The 14,782-nt window shown below is 43.7% G+C and overlaps 1 protein-coding gene across 1 annotated transcript in view; it reads left to right on the forward strand.

Moving 5' to 3' along the window:
* The window catches only part of LOC139201532 (cytosolic carboxypeptidase 4), a 123,015-nt gene that overhangs the window by 225 nt on the left and 108,008 nt on the right, over nucleotides 1–14,782 (forward strand). The window contains exon 2 of the mRNA XM_070830871.1: nucleotides 14,460–14,536. Coding sequence (XP_070686972.1) covers nucleotides 14,460–14,536 — 77 coding nt within the window. The remainder of the gene's footprint in view (nucleotides 1–14,459; nucleotides 14,537–14,782) is intronic.

A 14,782-nucleotide genomic window follows, 5' to 3' on the forward strand; every position in this document is an offset into this window, starting at 1 on the left:
GAAATAGCTCAAACATGACGGGGCGTCTTCTCTAAATTCAACACATCGTGCCACTTTTAATGACTACTGTAGTCTCTACATTATTCAACCCCTTTCTGACCTGCTGCAAACGTGATGCACAGCCAGACACCAGGTTCTGGCAGCGTTCCTGAAGAATCTGAGCCCATTCCTCATGGGCAACAGCCTCCAGCTCTCTGATATTCTTGGGTTTGTGTGCTGCAACTACCTTCTTCAAATCCCACCAGAGATTTTCTGTGGGATTCAAGTCAGCTCACTGTGACGGCCTCTCTAGTATATTCCAGGACTTTTTCTGAAGCTCTGAGACTTGGTGGACTTTGAGCTTTGCTTGGTATTATTGTCCTGATTGAAGGTCCAATGAGGCTCAAGCTTCACTCACAGATAGCCTGATGTTTTCTCCTGGATTTCCTGATACTTGATTGAATCCATCTTGACCTCCAAACGCTGCAGGTTTCCAGAGCCAGAAGAAGCAAATCAGCCCCAGAGCATCACTGAGCCACCGTCATTCTTCACTGTAGACAGGCTGTTCTTTTCAGCATTTATGCTTCATTCTTCCTCCTCCAAACATACCGCTGATCCAGTTTTGTTTCATCGCTCCACAGAAGAGATTTCCACAACTTCTGCATCTTATTTATGTGGTTTGAGCATACTGGAGCCAACTTGTCTTGTGCTTGTGGGTTAGCAGTGGTGTACGTCTTGGAGTTCAGACATGGAGGCCTTCAGTGTTTAGTATGCACCTTACTGTAGAAACTGAAACCTCAGTGCCTGCTGCCACCAAGTCTTCCTCTAGGTCTTTTGCAATCACTCAAGGGATTTTGGACACCAGAAATCTGGCAGCTGTTGATAGCTTCATCTTTCTGCCACGTCCAGGTAGAGTAAAGTGTTCCTTTAGATTTGAACTTGTGAACTATGTAGTTCGCTGACTGAGAGAATGTCAAGAGTGTGCAAAGCTGTCATCAAAGTACAAGGTGGCTACTTAGAAGAGTCTAACATGTAAAACATATTCTGGTTTGTTCTACACTTTTTTGTTCACTACATAATTCCATATGTGTCCCTTCATAATTTTGATGTCTTCAGTATTAATTGAGATGATGAGAGGGTGTGTCTAAACTTTTGACTGGTGCTATATATATATATATATATATATGTATATGTATATATATGTATATACACACACACAAATACAGAGAGAGAGTCACTGTGTGTGCTTCTACACATCAAGGCCAAGCACGACCACCTCAGCTAGGTGCAGTTGAAGGAGCAGGGTGTCACCCTACAGTTTAGGAGAGACACATTTTGAGCTGTTGAGAGTTTGGTTCTATTTCAATTAAAAAAAGAACATTTAAATAATATTACTCTTCTTAATCGCTTAAAGTTCAGAGCTACAAACCTTTCATTCTGACATGTCATCATGTCATCTTCATCATTAAAATCATCATCTTCAGTGAAACAGACATTTTGTCGCTGTAATGACAAAATGCAAAGAATCACAAACAGTTATTTAAAGCATCGTTAGCCTGTTTTGTCATAGAAAGGCTACATGGCTGTCTCTGAGTGACATCGGGCTAGTCAAACCGTACTGCTATCTTTGCTATGTGGCTGTGTTATGTCCTCAATGTGAGGGTGCATTCTGTGTCTTGGCTTTCCAGAGTAATAGGATGTCAGATCTGAGGCATAGCAGAGAGGAGCAAAGTAGCATCCACTAGCCTAATGGAACATGAGGGAACTGATTATGCTAAAAGAAATTTAGGGCAAATGTGAATGGAAGCTGTTGCTTACATTGCTTTACGGGACTACAGTTTATTTCAAAACCATGCTCACAAATACATTTGTACATAGTACATAGTTTAAGTTTGGCTGATAGCTATCATACATGTCAGTTTGTAATTTTATCAGTGTAAAAGTAGTACATTCTTTGAGCTTGATGACAGACTAAGGCTGGCAAAACTGAGTTCAGTATTGGTATACCTTAAAGCTGCCACGTGGCAAAAGTTATATCTGCATTCAATATATCTCACCTAAACTCAGTGTGAGATTTTTGAAGTGCTAACTTATACGTTGAGTGCATGTTTTTGCTCTGCACATACTGTACGTAGCTTCTAATGATCACAATTGCGCCTTGTAAAGTGTTGGAGCCTGAGAAGTTAGTTTGGGAGAAGTTTGCACATTACAAGTTACATTTAACAACTCTTTATGCCTGAATTACTAGTCAGTGCTTAAATAACAACTTAACCCAATTGATGGGTTAAGTTATTATTTAAGTAACATTATTAGATATGCGAACAACTGCTCCTGTCATTTTAAATACTTGGGCAATGAAATGTTTCCTTGTTCAACTTTCATCAGCTCTTTCTTGTATTTCAGATTATTACTTATTTCTGTATATTTAACATCAGTCCCATGTTTCATGGAGAGCAATACGCTCTCCACCAAATGATTCTCTTCACATCTACATGTTCATTATTAGCTCAGTTCAGTATTTTCAAACATAACTAAACATCTATGAGAATTTGACTGTGAGTGTTTACTGTCCTACGCACTTTTGAGCACATGGGTGTGTATATGCTGTTGGTGCCTGTACAAATTCATGCAACACATGTCATTTACAGCACAGTATGTGAGTGTATGTGGGGGTATTTGGAGGGGAAGGTTAGGGCCAGTGCTTAACTGCTGTATCATATTAAGTTGAGCGGATCCTGTTTTAGCTTCTTCTACACTTCAGCCCTAGCATGCGCATCGTAACAAACAGATAGCTATACTGCACACCTTCAAGTTGTTTTTATCGATGTCATTTTCTTATTGTAACACACAAATGCTTCACATTACATCATGTTATTGTGTTCTCAGCATTTGAACCTGTGACAGGTAACAGGGATAGGAAGTGCAGACAGTGCAAACAATTTTGTACTAATTGTAAATACACTAGTTACACGGGGAGGTGTTTTCAACAGCATTCTCTTCTCCGGCACCACCTCCAACAGCTGTGGCTGGATCCCAGAACAGAGTTGGCCTTTCTGGTCAGCCTGTTCAGTTGGTTTTGGTGGGCGGCTCTGATGCCCCTACCCCAGCACATTGCAGCAAAGAAGATTGTACTTGCAGCAACAGACTGACAGAAGGTCTGCAGCATCTTGTTGCATACAGTATAGGACCTGAGTTTCCTCAGGAAGCAGAGTTTGCTATGTCCTTTCCTGTAAACCTCCTTTCCTGGTTTATTTATTTATCTCTATCTTAATATATATATATATATATATATATATATATATATATATATATATATATATATATATATATATATATATATATCTTTGTGTTTCTACTCTTATTGTTTCCCTTTGTGCGTTTATTTTATACTTTATTTTTCTTTCTATTAGTGTTCAGTCTGGAACAGGCACTCAGAACATTTCACTGTGCATTATACTGTGTGTAACTGTGTATGTGACAAATAAAGGTCTTATCTTATACACTCTCAGTGTTACATTTCCGCCACCTCCTCTCCCAGAACGTTAATGAATGTTAAATATTCTCCTGAAGTCTATGACCATCTCCTCGGCAGTTCCCTCTGCGCCACTCAGCATAATTGGCCATCAAGTGCCCAACTACTACAGAGTCATCTGAGAATTTCTGCAGATGACTGAGCTGCACTGAAAGTCTGAGGTGAATGGAGTGAAGAAAAGAGGTGAGAGGAGTTCAGCTAATACCCATGTCAGACCTGCAGTTCCACGGCTGCACAGACCGAGGTCTGTCTGTCTGACAGTCAGTTATGCATGAGATAAAGGAGGCATCTACTTGCATGCTGTGATCGTACTCAGCATTGGATTTTGTTGAAGACACTTGAGAAGTCAAAAAACATAATCCTCACATGCTTCCTGCCCTGTCCACATGAGTGACTATGCTGGAGCAGGCAAATGATGGGGGATGGTAGAGGGTCCAGAGATCTGCTCAGCTGAGGTTAGTGACAGGAGAAATCAAGCCTCTCCTTGTCCTTTACGACATGCGAGGCTGGGGTAATTGGTAGATTATCATCAAGTTTGTGGGGAGATGCTTCAGCATCAGAACCTGGCAGGATGTCGTCCAAGTAGCCCCGGGTGTTTTTTGTGGCCCTTGAAATCTGTGATCAGTTCCATCCCACACCACAACTTGCATTGTTCTGCTGGCGCTTGCATTCTAGCTTATGCTTATAGGCGTCATTGCTCTCTTTTCAGCTCCTGCTGCATACTTAAGTTTGTCTCTGTTAAGTCAGTGATGGCATCCATCATACTGCTGAGATCCTCCCCATGGGGATTGCAGAGCACATCCCAGACCTCATTAATGACCTGTGACCTCCTCCTGACTGTCCTCTTGGTCACATAAAGTTGCTGAACATTGGGAATGTATGAGGGTGTGAGACAAACTTCCCTGGAAGGGGGAGGGTGGTGGAGCTGTAGGACATACATTGCATATAGTTTGCCCGAAGATTTGGATTCCCTTGTAAAGCAGTTTACATACTGAGAACAGGTCAGCGGTGTTGCTGAGAGAGACATGTAGCTGAAGTCTCCTGAGATGCCAGGAGTCTCATGAGTGTGTCATGTCTATGGTCTAGCCATAATGGGTCATGTGGCATCACTTGCTACGTCCATGGCAGCTGAAGGTGCGATGAAAACAACAAAGATAGCCGTAGTAGGTAGACAGTATGCTGTCGCTGCTCTCCAACTCTCTGCTTACTGGTACTATCTGTATGCTGATGATGGTCACATTTGCGCCTTGAGCACTATGAGACACTCTGTTGTGATATTGGGCTATACAAATAAAATTGAATTGAATTGAATTGAATTGAATATGTCTTTGCAGTCAGGTGAAACACTGTGATAACACTGTGTTCACAGTGGTCCCACTAGCATATTTGGCAGGCATCTTACATTCCCCATGATGACCAATGATTGAAAGCTGGTTTATATCCTCGTCTGGCTCTGCAATGGCTCCAGCCCTAAACCCCTTTTGTCTCTGCCTTCACTGGGGGTAGTGTGCCCTGGACTATCTGTTGGTATAAAAACTTGTATCTTATACCTATGTAAAACTGAAAGAAAATAAATAACAATTTTGTTTTTCACGTTGTTGTCTGTTCCACAACCACTTACTTCACTCAATAACCAAACTAAAAAAAGAAAAAGGAGCTATAATCAATGTTTTTACATAACATGTAAAAACATGTTATGTATGTTATGTATGTTATGTTATGTTATGACAAAGTGAAAACAGTGTGACACTGTGTCTGTATGATTTTGGTTGAGTCTTTTTCAGAGACAAAGCTGTAAAATCCCACTGTACAGCATTTGCTGGGCAGCAGTCAGCAGACAGACACAATCATAGAGCAGCTGGTAAGCACAGTGCAGCATTTGGCAGCTAAAGAGACAGATATTTCTCTCAGGTGGTGTGGAGACCAAAAGCGGAGCTAAAAGAGAGAGAATATTAGACTTCCATTCATTCAGGTGACACAAACACCACTCCACACGAAGGATCATGCTGTAACTGTTTGGATGTATAAATAAGCAACTGTAGTTCACTATAAAAACTTAAAGCTGATGATGCGTCAGCGAATCAGTTATTGCAGGTTTAAAGAACAGTGTGCAGCAGTAACTTCCTCAGAGGAAGGTGGCCTGTTTCTATGTTTGGGAAGGAGCTGTTTATGTTCACAGCTACTGAACAAGCAGCTCATGATTACAGGAGTAGTAAAAGGGGAAATGTGTGTTGTGGTGATTTTCCCTTAAAGCATTCCTTGGCTGCACTGGAATGTAAAGTGGTTTGACCCTAACCTCAGCATTACTACCATGACACCACTGATCATGCATTTGCATGCCTCACACACCATGATACTATGGCAACGTCACGGAGAGGTTACACAGGTGTGTGTGAAAGAGACACTGAGTGAAAAAGTGAGTTTGAGGGCATGCAGGCATCATGATGTGTGTGTGTGTGTCGGTGCTGTGTGTGTGTGTGTGTGTGTGTGTGTGTGTCGGTGCTGTGTGTCTCTGTGTGTGTGTGTGTGTGTGTGTGTTGGTGCCATGTGTCTGTGTGTTTGTGTGTGTGTGTGTCGGTGTTGTGTGTGTGTGTGTCGGTGTTGTGTGTGTCGGTGTTGTGTGTGTGTGTGTCGGTGTTGTGTGTGTATGTGTGTGTATGTGTGTGTGTGTGTCGGTACTGTGTGTGTGTGTGTGTGTGTGTGTGTGTGTCGGTGCTGTATGTGTGTGTGTGTGTGTGTGTGTGTGTGTGTGTGTGTGTGCTGTGTGTGTGTGTGTGTGTGTGTGTGTGTGTCGGTGCTGTATGTGTGTGTGCTGTGTGTGTGTGTGTGTGTGTGTGTGTGTGTGTGTCGGTGCTGTATGTGTGTGTGTGTGTGTGTGTGTGTGTGCTGTGTGTGTGTGTGTGTGTGTGTGTGTGTGTGTTGGTGAGACACAGGTGGACATCATAACTCAGCTGATCTGATTCCTTCTCCACACACACAGTCACCTTGCTGTCTTCACTGTCTGCTTGTCCCCCAGAGGACACTGAGTCTTTCTCTGTATTAATAGTACACAAAAGGCTTTGACCAATGAGGCTCGTTGAAGGTCACTTCTGATATGAACCCCCTGTTTGGCCAGTGATTAATGCTGATAATATGTAATGGCCAAATCTACCTGATCAGCCAAAGGTCCATTCCATTCTGATTCATTAGATCACCCTGCTTTGCCCAATTGTCCTGTACAGTAATGACTTAAACATGAGAGATGCTGCATTAACTATTCATGCATCAATTATTCTGCATATCTGACTAAAGACGTCATCAGTCAATACTGGGAAGTTTGACCAAGACACGCAAAGGTTTCCCTTGACACGCAAAGGTTTCCCTTGAGGCATTTACACTTTATGGCGATACTCACTTTGTGATACAGATGTGTTGACCCGCTTGTGATCAGTTTAATTGTGTTAAAAATCAATCAATTATTTTGCATAGTGCTGGTTTCAGGAGTATGTAGATGTTAAATACTGGGTAAAACTGAGCAGAAGCAGCGAGGGCACAGCAGCCTGGATGTGAGTGATATTCAAGATTCAAGATTCAAGATGCCCTTTATTTATCCCCCAAAGGGGAAATTCACATATACACACAGCTCCATTCAGAAAAAATTTACAGTGAAAGAAAAAGGAAAATTAAAAAAAAAAATTAAGTTAACAAAAAAATAAAATAAAAACCTATATACAAAATATAATGCAAAATGTACAAAAAAATACAAAATAAAAGAATGTCCAAGAATAAAATATAGTGCATTTTAAAAAAATACAGTGCAAATCTTACAAAATGTACACAGGTGAATAGTGGAAATTTACAAAGTGAGCTATTGTGGTTATGATAATGATAAGATGGCGTGCATCTTTGGTGTGCAAAACAAACTTAGAATATCTAAGTCGGTTCTGTGTGTGGGGCAGACAAAACAGATTTTTTTTTTGACTATATAGTCTCACACAAGGTTGAGGAGCACTGCTTTGGCACTGATGACAGTGCTGACTTGACTCAACTTCTGAACCTCCACATCAGGCAGGTTTATATAAACTACGGGAAGAAAAAGAAGCTCTAGTCCCAATGAAACTGGCAATCCACCAGCATTTGTGCCTGAGCGGGCCTTGCACCAGCGCCAAAATAGAGTGTGTGTGTGTGTGTGTGTGTGTGTGTGTGTGTGTGTGTGTGTGTGCGTGTGTGCATGTGTGTGTGTGGTAGCAGCTTTGAGAGCATGGTGCCAGAGACTTCTTTGATGTAATGGGATCCAAATGACAGCAATACTGAATAACAGGACTTAGATTAAAGGAATATTTTCCAATAAAGTCTGACAGTACTGAGTGAGTGATGCCCACCTGCACATCAGCCACGTTGACTTCCAAATATCTCTTTATCGAGCTCAGCCATCCTTTCACATGGTTCAGTACAAGGTTTTACAGACCTGAAACCAAGAGGTCTCCCATTTTCTGGACGTCAGATCTGTACAGCTCAGTAGCTAAAAGCAGCCTCACTCATATTTGGACTGAATTCTGCTGACCTAAGAGGTCCAGTGGGTTGATATTGTAGAAGAAGATCACAGATGTAATATACCCCCAAACCACTAAGCACTTTATAAATAAGAGGCAGTATATTAAAATCCACTGAGCCAAAGCCAGTGCAGAGATTTGAGAAGTGGAGTGACGCGTTCAGTGTCGTAGTCTTTGTTACGATTCACTCAGCAGCTCTGTGAATTAGCTGCAGCTGTCCGAGAGCTTTGACAAGGATAAAGACATGGATATACACTCCGCTGCCCATTTATCAGCTCCACCCGCCTAAACGAATACAGTCTGACATAGCAGTCGTGCTTCATGAAGGTTACACCGCTTGGTTTGTGTTCAAACCATGTCACAGAGCTGTAGATTCAGCTGGATGGTCATTGTGGAGGATGCAGGTTGTGTTGCTGTTGAACTGTCTGCAGAGAGATGTTTCTGTGTTGAAGCCTTCCTTTACTTACTCTATTATCCTCTAGTATTTTGGCCCCTCCATCTATAATGTATAATACATATATTTCCCCTCTCAGCCTCGGCTCATGGTTATATCAGTAGTCTAAAGAAATGTGCGTTGTGCATATCCACTAAATTTGGGTCGGATTGTCTTAAAAGAGGCACTCCTGCTGGTGAGGCATCCATGTTGGTTTGGTTTTCAGGCCCTTCCATATTATTAAGCACCAAGCTGAATATATTGGAGCCTCCAAGGCTGTCTCTCAGAGGTAGAATTTGTCGTCCAGCAAGTGTCCTTGAGCAAGACACTGAGCCCCCACTTGCTCCTGAAGCAGCTTCAGTGTGTGAATGTGTGTGAAAGAAGAGTCTCCTCCAACTTAGATTCCTCCTGAATGAATGATGTGTGAATGAGGATGTGATGTAAAAGCACTCTGAGTGGTCGGGGGTGCTAATACAAATACAGACCATTTAATTATGACTTGGGCTTGGAAACCCCTCTTTAATCACTGTGATGCCATGACTGTCACGGGGCAGGACAGAGGCTCAGGTGCAGACGACAAACACACAGTACACGGGCACGTGACATATAAAGAATTTATTTCCAAACTGAATTCAGAACACAAGTTACACCGAAGCACGGGAAAACGGAAACCAATAGTAGTTTACTCAGACTATAGGTGGGCGGGAAATGACCAAGATCAACCAGAACAACACGCAAGGAACTGCTGGGGCGGACAACCCTGGAATGGGGCTACAGGGACTGACAGAACCAACCCTCACAGGACCATCCTGAGCGGGGAGGCTACTTAGCTGGCAACCAGAGGGTAGGAGAGGGGTCGAGGACTGCAGGCAGATCGTGGCTTAGAATCAGAATCAGAATCAGAATTCCTTTAATAATCCCCAGGGGGAAATTGCTTTCTGTTACACACAGCTCCAGAAGAATAAGACACAAAAGTAATAATAATGACAATAATAATAATGATACAAATAATACCACTACTACTAATAATGATATATAACATGTACACTCAGAGTGAGGAGCTGTATTGTATCTGTAGAAACGAGATAAACTGAGAGTGTAGCTGGGTGGACTGACTGGAGGTATTCTACGGTCCGGCGTTGTCTAGTGGTCTGAGCTGGGTTTATGTGGAGCAGGACAGAAGTGCACATTGATTGACCACTCCCCCCACCGCAGGTGAGCTCGCTCGCTCAGGTAATCATCCAGTGCTGCACTTGCAACAACTCACACACACACACACACACACCACAATCACGCCCACAGGAGGGAAAGGGAGAGGAGGGAGAAGGAGGGGGAAGGGAGAGCTGCCAGTTAACTTGAGCTGGAGGTGGAGGCCATGACGATGACTGAATTCTGCCATCAGTTTCCTGGAAAAAACCACCTTCCTTTTTTTCTCAATGTTTTTCAGCTTATGCATGAGTGGATATGGTTTTTTACATGCTTACCTGTATTTAGCCTGTTCTAATTATGTGGATGTACATTTATTACATGTCCACACACATACAGTTTATGCTTTTTACTATTACTCACCTGGCCACTACAGCATTATATCATGCTAACATTTAATATTTTATATCTTGTATTATACCTTTGTTTGTCATGCAACTTTATTCTTGATATGTCTTTTGTGTGGCTCAGATGCCCTGCTGTAGGTTCTAACTGATGAACTAAAACATTTAGACAGTGAATTATTTTCATCCCACTGTGATGACTGACAGCTTCACTGTCACAACCTGTTGTCTGTAGGAATCAGTGAAATAGCTTCAACAGACAGCTGAAGCAACACATAGGGTCTCCCCTCATTACTGAGGAAATGGAAATGCATATGTGTGTGTGTGTGTGTGTGTGTGTATGTGTGTGTCTGAAGCCAGGGAATCCTGTCTGGGACAGAAGTGTGTGTTTGATTTCAGCTGTGGATTAACGTTCTATCCCCGATGGGAATGACAAGGTTTATTTTCTATGAGTGGTTCCATGTGTCTAAAAGTGTGTACGTTTGATGCCAACTTCGGATTACTTATGTATGTTTGTGTGTGTGTGTGTGTGTGTGTGTGTTTGTGACCTTATGAGGAGAGTCAACTTGTTGTAAAGTTCATGTGGGCTGGAAAGCCGGCGATGAGCTCACTGGCTGAAAGTTAGGATTAAGGATGGGTATAATCAGTGTGTCCTTCAACCTGACCCACCCAGTCTGTCTATCTCACACACACACACACACACACACACACACACACACACACACACATGCACACACAATTTTAAAACTTCTCACAGTTGTGAGAAAAGGTGAATAAATAAATACTAGAATGGGTTACAGTGCCTCCAAACCTGTGACCCAGTCATTATGTTGCCATCTGGTGGTTGAGACAGAGATACAAAGAGAGAGAGAGAGAGAGAGAGAGAGACAGAGAGAAATGTGTGAGAAATCACTGCCTGACTATAATTACTATGTGTCACATGTTGCTTCTCATTACTGAAATTCTGGTGAAAAGCCACTAAAACCTCCTGAAAACACACCAGCTGACTGTAACAGACGCTCGGACTCACTACCTCCTACTGCTGCACCACTGTCACACCATACGATGCTGTATTTAGAAGCTTTGTGGAAAACGGCCACTTTCTCCTCCTAATGTCTAATCCTGCATTTGCAGGATCTAGTCATTTACAGACAAGGTTAAATATAAATATAAAAAAGTTTCAAAGTCAGAAATGAGCTTTTCAGCTGTGATGAAGTGCATCATCTTCCTCAGGCCTCATCACGTCCTCACCTTAATGATTCTGACCTGTCACACCTTTTGTGAACTGAGCACGTCTGGTCCTGCAGCTAAACTGGAGCAGGACCAGACGTCACCAGTAACCAGCCTGAGCAGTGGGAGAGAAGAAGATGAAGAGGAAGAGGAAGAGCAGTGCACACCAGGCCGTCATAGCCTGTTAGATGTGGATTGTGTTGCTGGTCATAAAAGTTTGGCTGTGCTCATGTGACAAGCACACACACACACACACACACACACACACACACATCTTTTCTTCTGAAACTGATACAAGGCTGATTTTCCAGGGACCATACCTGAAAAAAGCTTCTGCTGTGTAATTCCAGTGGCAGAGGGAGGGAGCTCTTTCCAGCTCTCCCTCCGTCAGAGGTGTGAGGGGACAAGAGGAGGTGAGGAAGAGGGTGAGGAGTTCAGATGAACTTGATGCCACCGACCGAGTATAGAACATTTGGGGTGGGGGGGCAAACCTGTTTTAAACACACTCACACACACACACACACACACACACAAACATGAACACAAGAACACCCTGTAATGTGACAGAGACCCCCCCCCCTGTCCCTGTCATCAGCTCTAATGAGAGGGACTGGCGGAAGCTCACACACATCAGACAGTGAACACAGTGAGACATCCCAGTGTGCCGGACGAATGGAACGACGGCGACAAATCATCATCTGCTAATGTGCACACATTGCTGTAAAGAAGGAAACCTGGTTGAGATAGCAACACTACTGCCACCTACTGAATGGTACATGGTAAATGCTCTGTACTTGTACAGCACCTTTCTAGTCATTTCAACCACTCAAAGTGCTTTTGCATCACATCCTCTTTCACACGTCATTCACCCAGGTGGAATCTGATTTGGAGGAGACTCTTCTTTCACACACATTCACACACTGAAGCTGCTTCAGGAGCAAGTTGGGGTTCAGTGTCTTGCCCAAGGACACTTTGACATTCGGACTTGGAGAAGCCGGGGTTCAAACCCACCGGATGACTCACTCTACCTCTGAGCCCCTTCGGTTTCTTTGGAAAATGGCAGCACCATTCGTAGAAGATTCTGTGGGGCTCACTGTGCGATTGTGGGGAGTCTCTGAAGTGGGCTGGCGTGTTCTGAGCGTGGCAAGCCCTTTGGCATTCTCTGACCATCTTTGATATGTGAGAGGTACATTCTGGTCAGGGGGAAGGACTCCTCTCACTGATTGTTGCCAGAGCGATACAGTCCCACAGACTGTGTGCATTGCCCTGTGTTTCTTTGCCTCGTGTTTACTGCAGAGGGCCTGCTCCTGCAGGACTGGACTTCTGTGTAGGAGGCCCCCTTCTGTCTTCTTCTTTTCACTTCCCGTTGGCTGCTGTGGAAGCAATTTCGTTGTGTTTGTGTAGCAGACACTGACTGAAGCACAGAGGTCTTGTACTTGTTGTCCTTCTAAAATATGGCAGTAAGACAATTTACTGCTTTGACGTATATTTCTATATTCATTTTTTATTTGTTGCCCAGTCCTTTAGACATGCCATGGGAATATGTGTAAGCAACACATTCATTTAATGGAGTACATAAATGGAGTAACGGTCAGCAGCAGATATTATGACACATGGACTAACTAACCCTGCCATACCCAACATCTGGTAGTAAGGGAATGCAGTTCGTAGTTAACATGTCTGCATAGTTAGCCAAGTTAACGCCAAGTAGTGAGCACCCTCTTGTCACCCATTTACACACCCAGCACGCACAGTGAACGCAGAGGCGAGCAGCCATCACACTCTGACACAGTCCCACGTGGAGAAAGACTAAAAGCAGCTCAGGTTCTAAGAGGGCCGTGATGTCTGACGCTCATTTGAATTGGGGTGGGGGAAGGGGGGGTGGGGTACAGTCAGTGGCCACCTGGGTACATGACCCCACACTCAGATGTGGCCCGTCTTTCTCTTATGTCTTTTCTAAATACTTTTTTCGTAATGTATTTGTCAACTGTTAATGTCCTTTGTAAGAAGACACACACACACACACACACACACACACACACACACACACACACACACACACACAATAGACCGTAGTAAGCCCATAGCAGCCTGTGATGAGCTGAGCAAAGCTGTGATGCTATCATATAAAAGAAAGAGAGTGTGGTATTTCTTCTTTTAAAAGTTACCAAGATGACAAGAGAAAGTGTCCCAATGATTATTAAGCACAAACAACACCAAAGCCCTGGAACTGGTCAACCTGTTTGGCGATCGCCACTAAAATGGGCTGTTTTCACCGATTCTTTAGTGTCAGCTGTCACAACCCTGATTGGTTAAATATAGTCAGAGTCCTGCAGCTGCCCAGCTGGCCTTGTCAGGCCTTTTTATAGTGGCAGCCTTCTCAACACCACCGCACAAATGTTTTCTGGAGCGCTTTATCCTGCAGGGATAGGGTTACACATGCACTGGCACATGCACGCACTCAACCACAACAAGCCACACATTTAACCACTTTTGTGTATTTTCACGTTTTCTAATCGTGCGATACAAGATGAACAGCACCCCGGGCAAAGTGATGGTGTGTATTTTACCAAAGGAAACTGAGTTTTCTGTTATACCTCTACTATTACGTGTAGTAATACACCTACGAACACACACATACATACTGAATACACATGCATGAAGCAGTGACACACACACACACACACACACACACACACAGACCCTCTGTGGTGGTGGTGGGTATTCCCAGTCAAGCTGAGCCAGGGGGTCTCTGTGTTGCTTGGCTCCCTGTCCTCAGAGCAGCAGCAGCAGCAGCAGCAGCAGCAGCAGGGCTTCATGTGAGTCTGTTGGTGTGAGAGAGAAGACGAGAGAGACAGATGCTCTAAGTTTTCACGTCTATGTGTGGGTGTGTGTGTGGCACTGCTGCATGCATGTGTATCCAGTATTCAGGGTGGTTTGGATTTCCTCTGTCAGCCTCCCCCTGATTGACGATCTCTGTTTGTGTCAGTGTCCATTCGTCTGTCTGTCTGTCTTCAGTTAGTTTACGTCTCTGTCTGTCTGTCTGTCTGTCTGTCTGTCTGTCTGTCTGTCTGTCTGTCTGTCTGTCTGTCGACAGTTAGTTCACCTCTCTGTCTGTCTGTCTGTCTGTCGACAGTTAGTTCACCTCTCTGTCTGTCTGTCTGTCTGTTCTGTCTGTCTAAATGACTGGCTGACTGTCACAGAGCGAAGTGGACCAAGCATGACGACAGCCCCCCCGAGCTCGTCCAGCGGCTTAGAGGTGCTCCTGTCGGCGCTGCAGGTAGGGATCCACAGTATTGCATACATTATGAATAACTGATGGCAACAGAGTTTCATCATAAACCTATAGATGATATAGGTGATGTCTGATGTCTGACATTTAACAAACTGCATGAAGACCATCATGAGACCAGAGACACAATGAAGCATGTCTCCCCAGGAGTTTGGGGGATGTGGCTACATGCTGGCATCCAGAGTAGAGCTTGATCCCCGAAAGGAAACCTTGAGCGTCATCAAAGTGGGAATA

This window comes from Pempheris klunzingeri, chromosome 5 (assembly GCF_042242105.1).
Source record: "Pempheris klunzingeri isolate RE-2024b chromosome 5, fPemKlu1.hap1, whole genome shotgun sequence".
NCBI classification, from domain to species: domain Eukaryota; kingdom Metazoa; phylum Chordata; class Actinopteri; order Acropomatiformes; family Pempheridae; genus Pempheris; species Pempheris klunzingeri.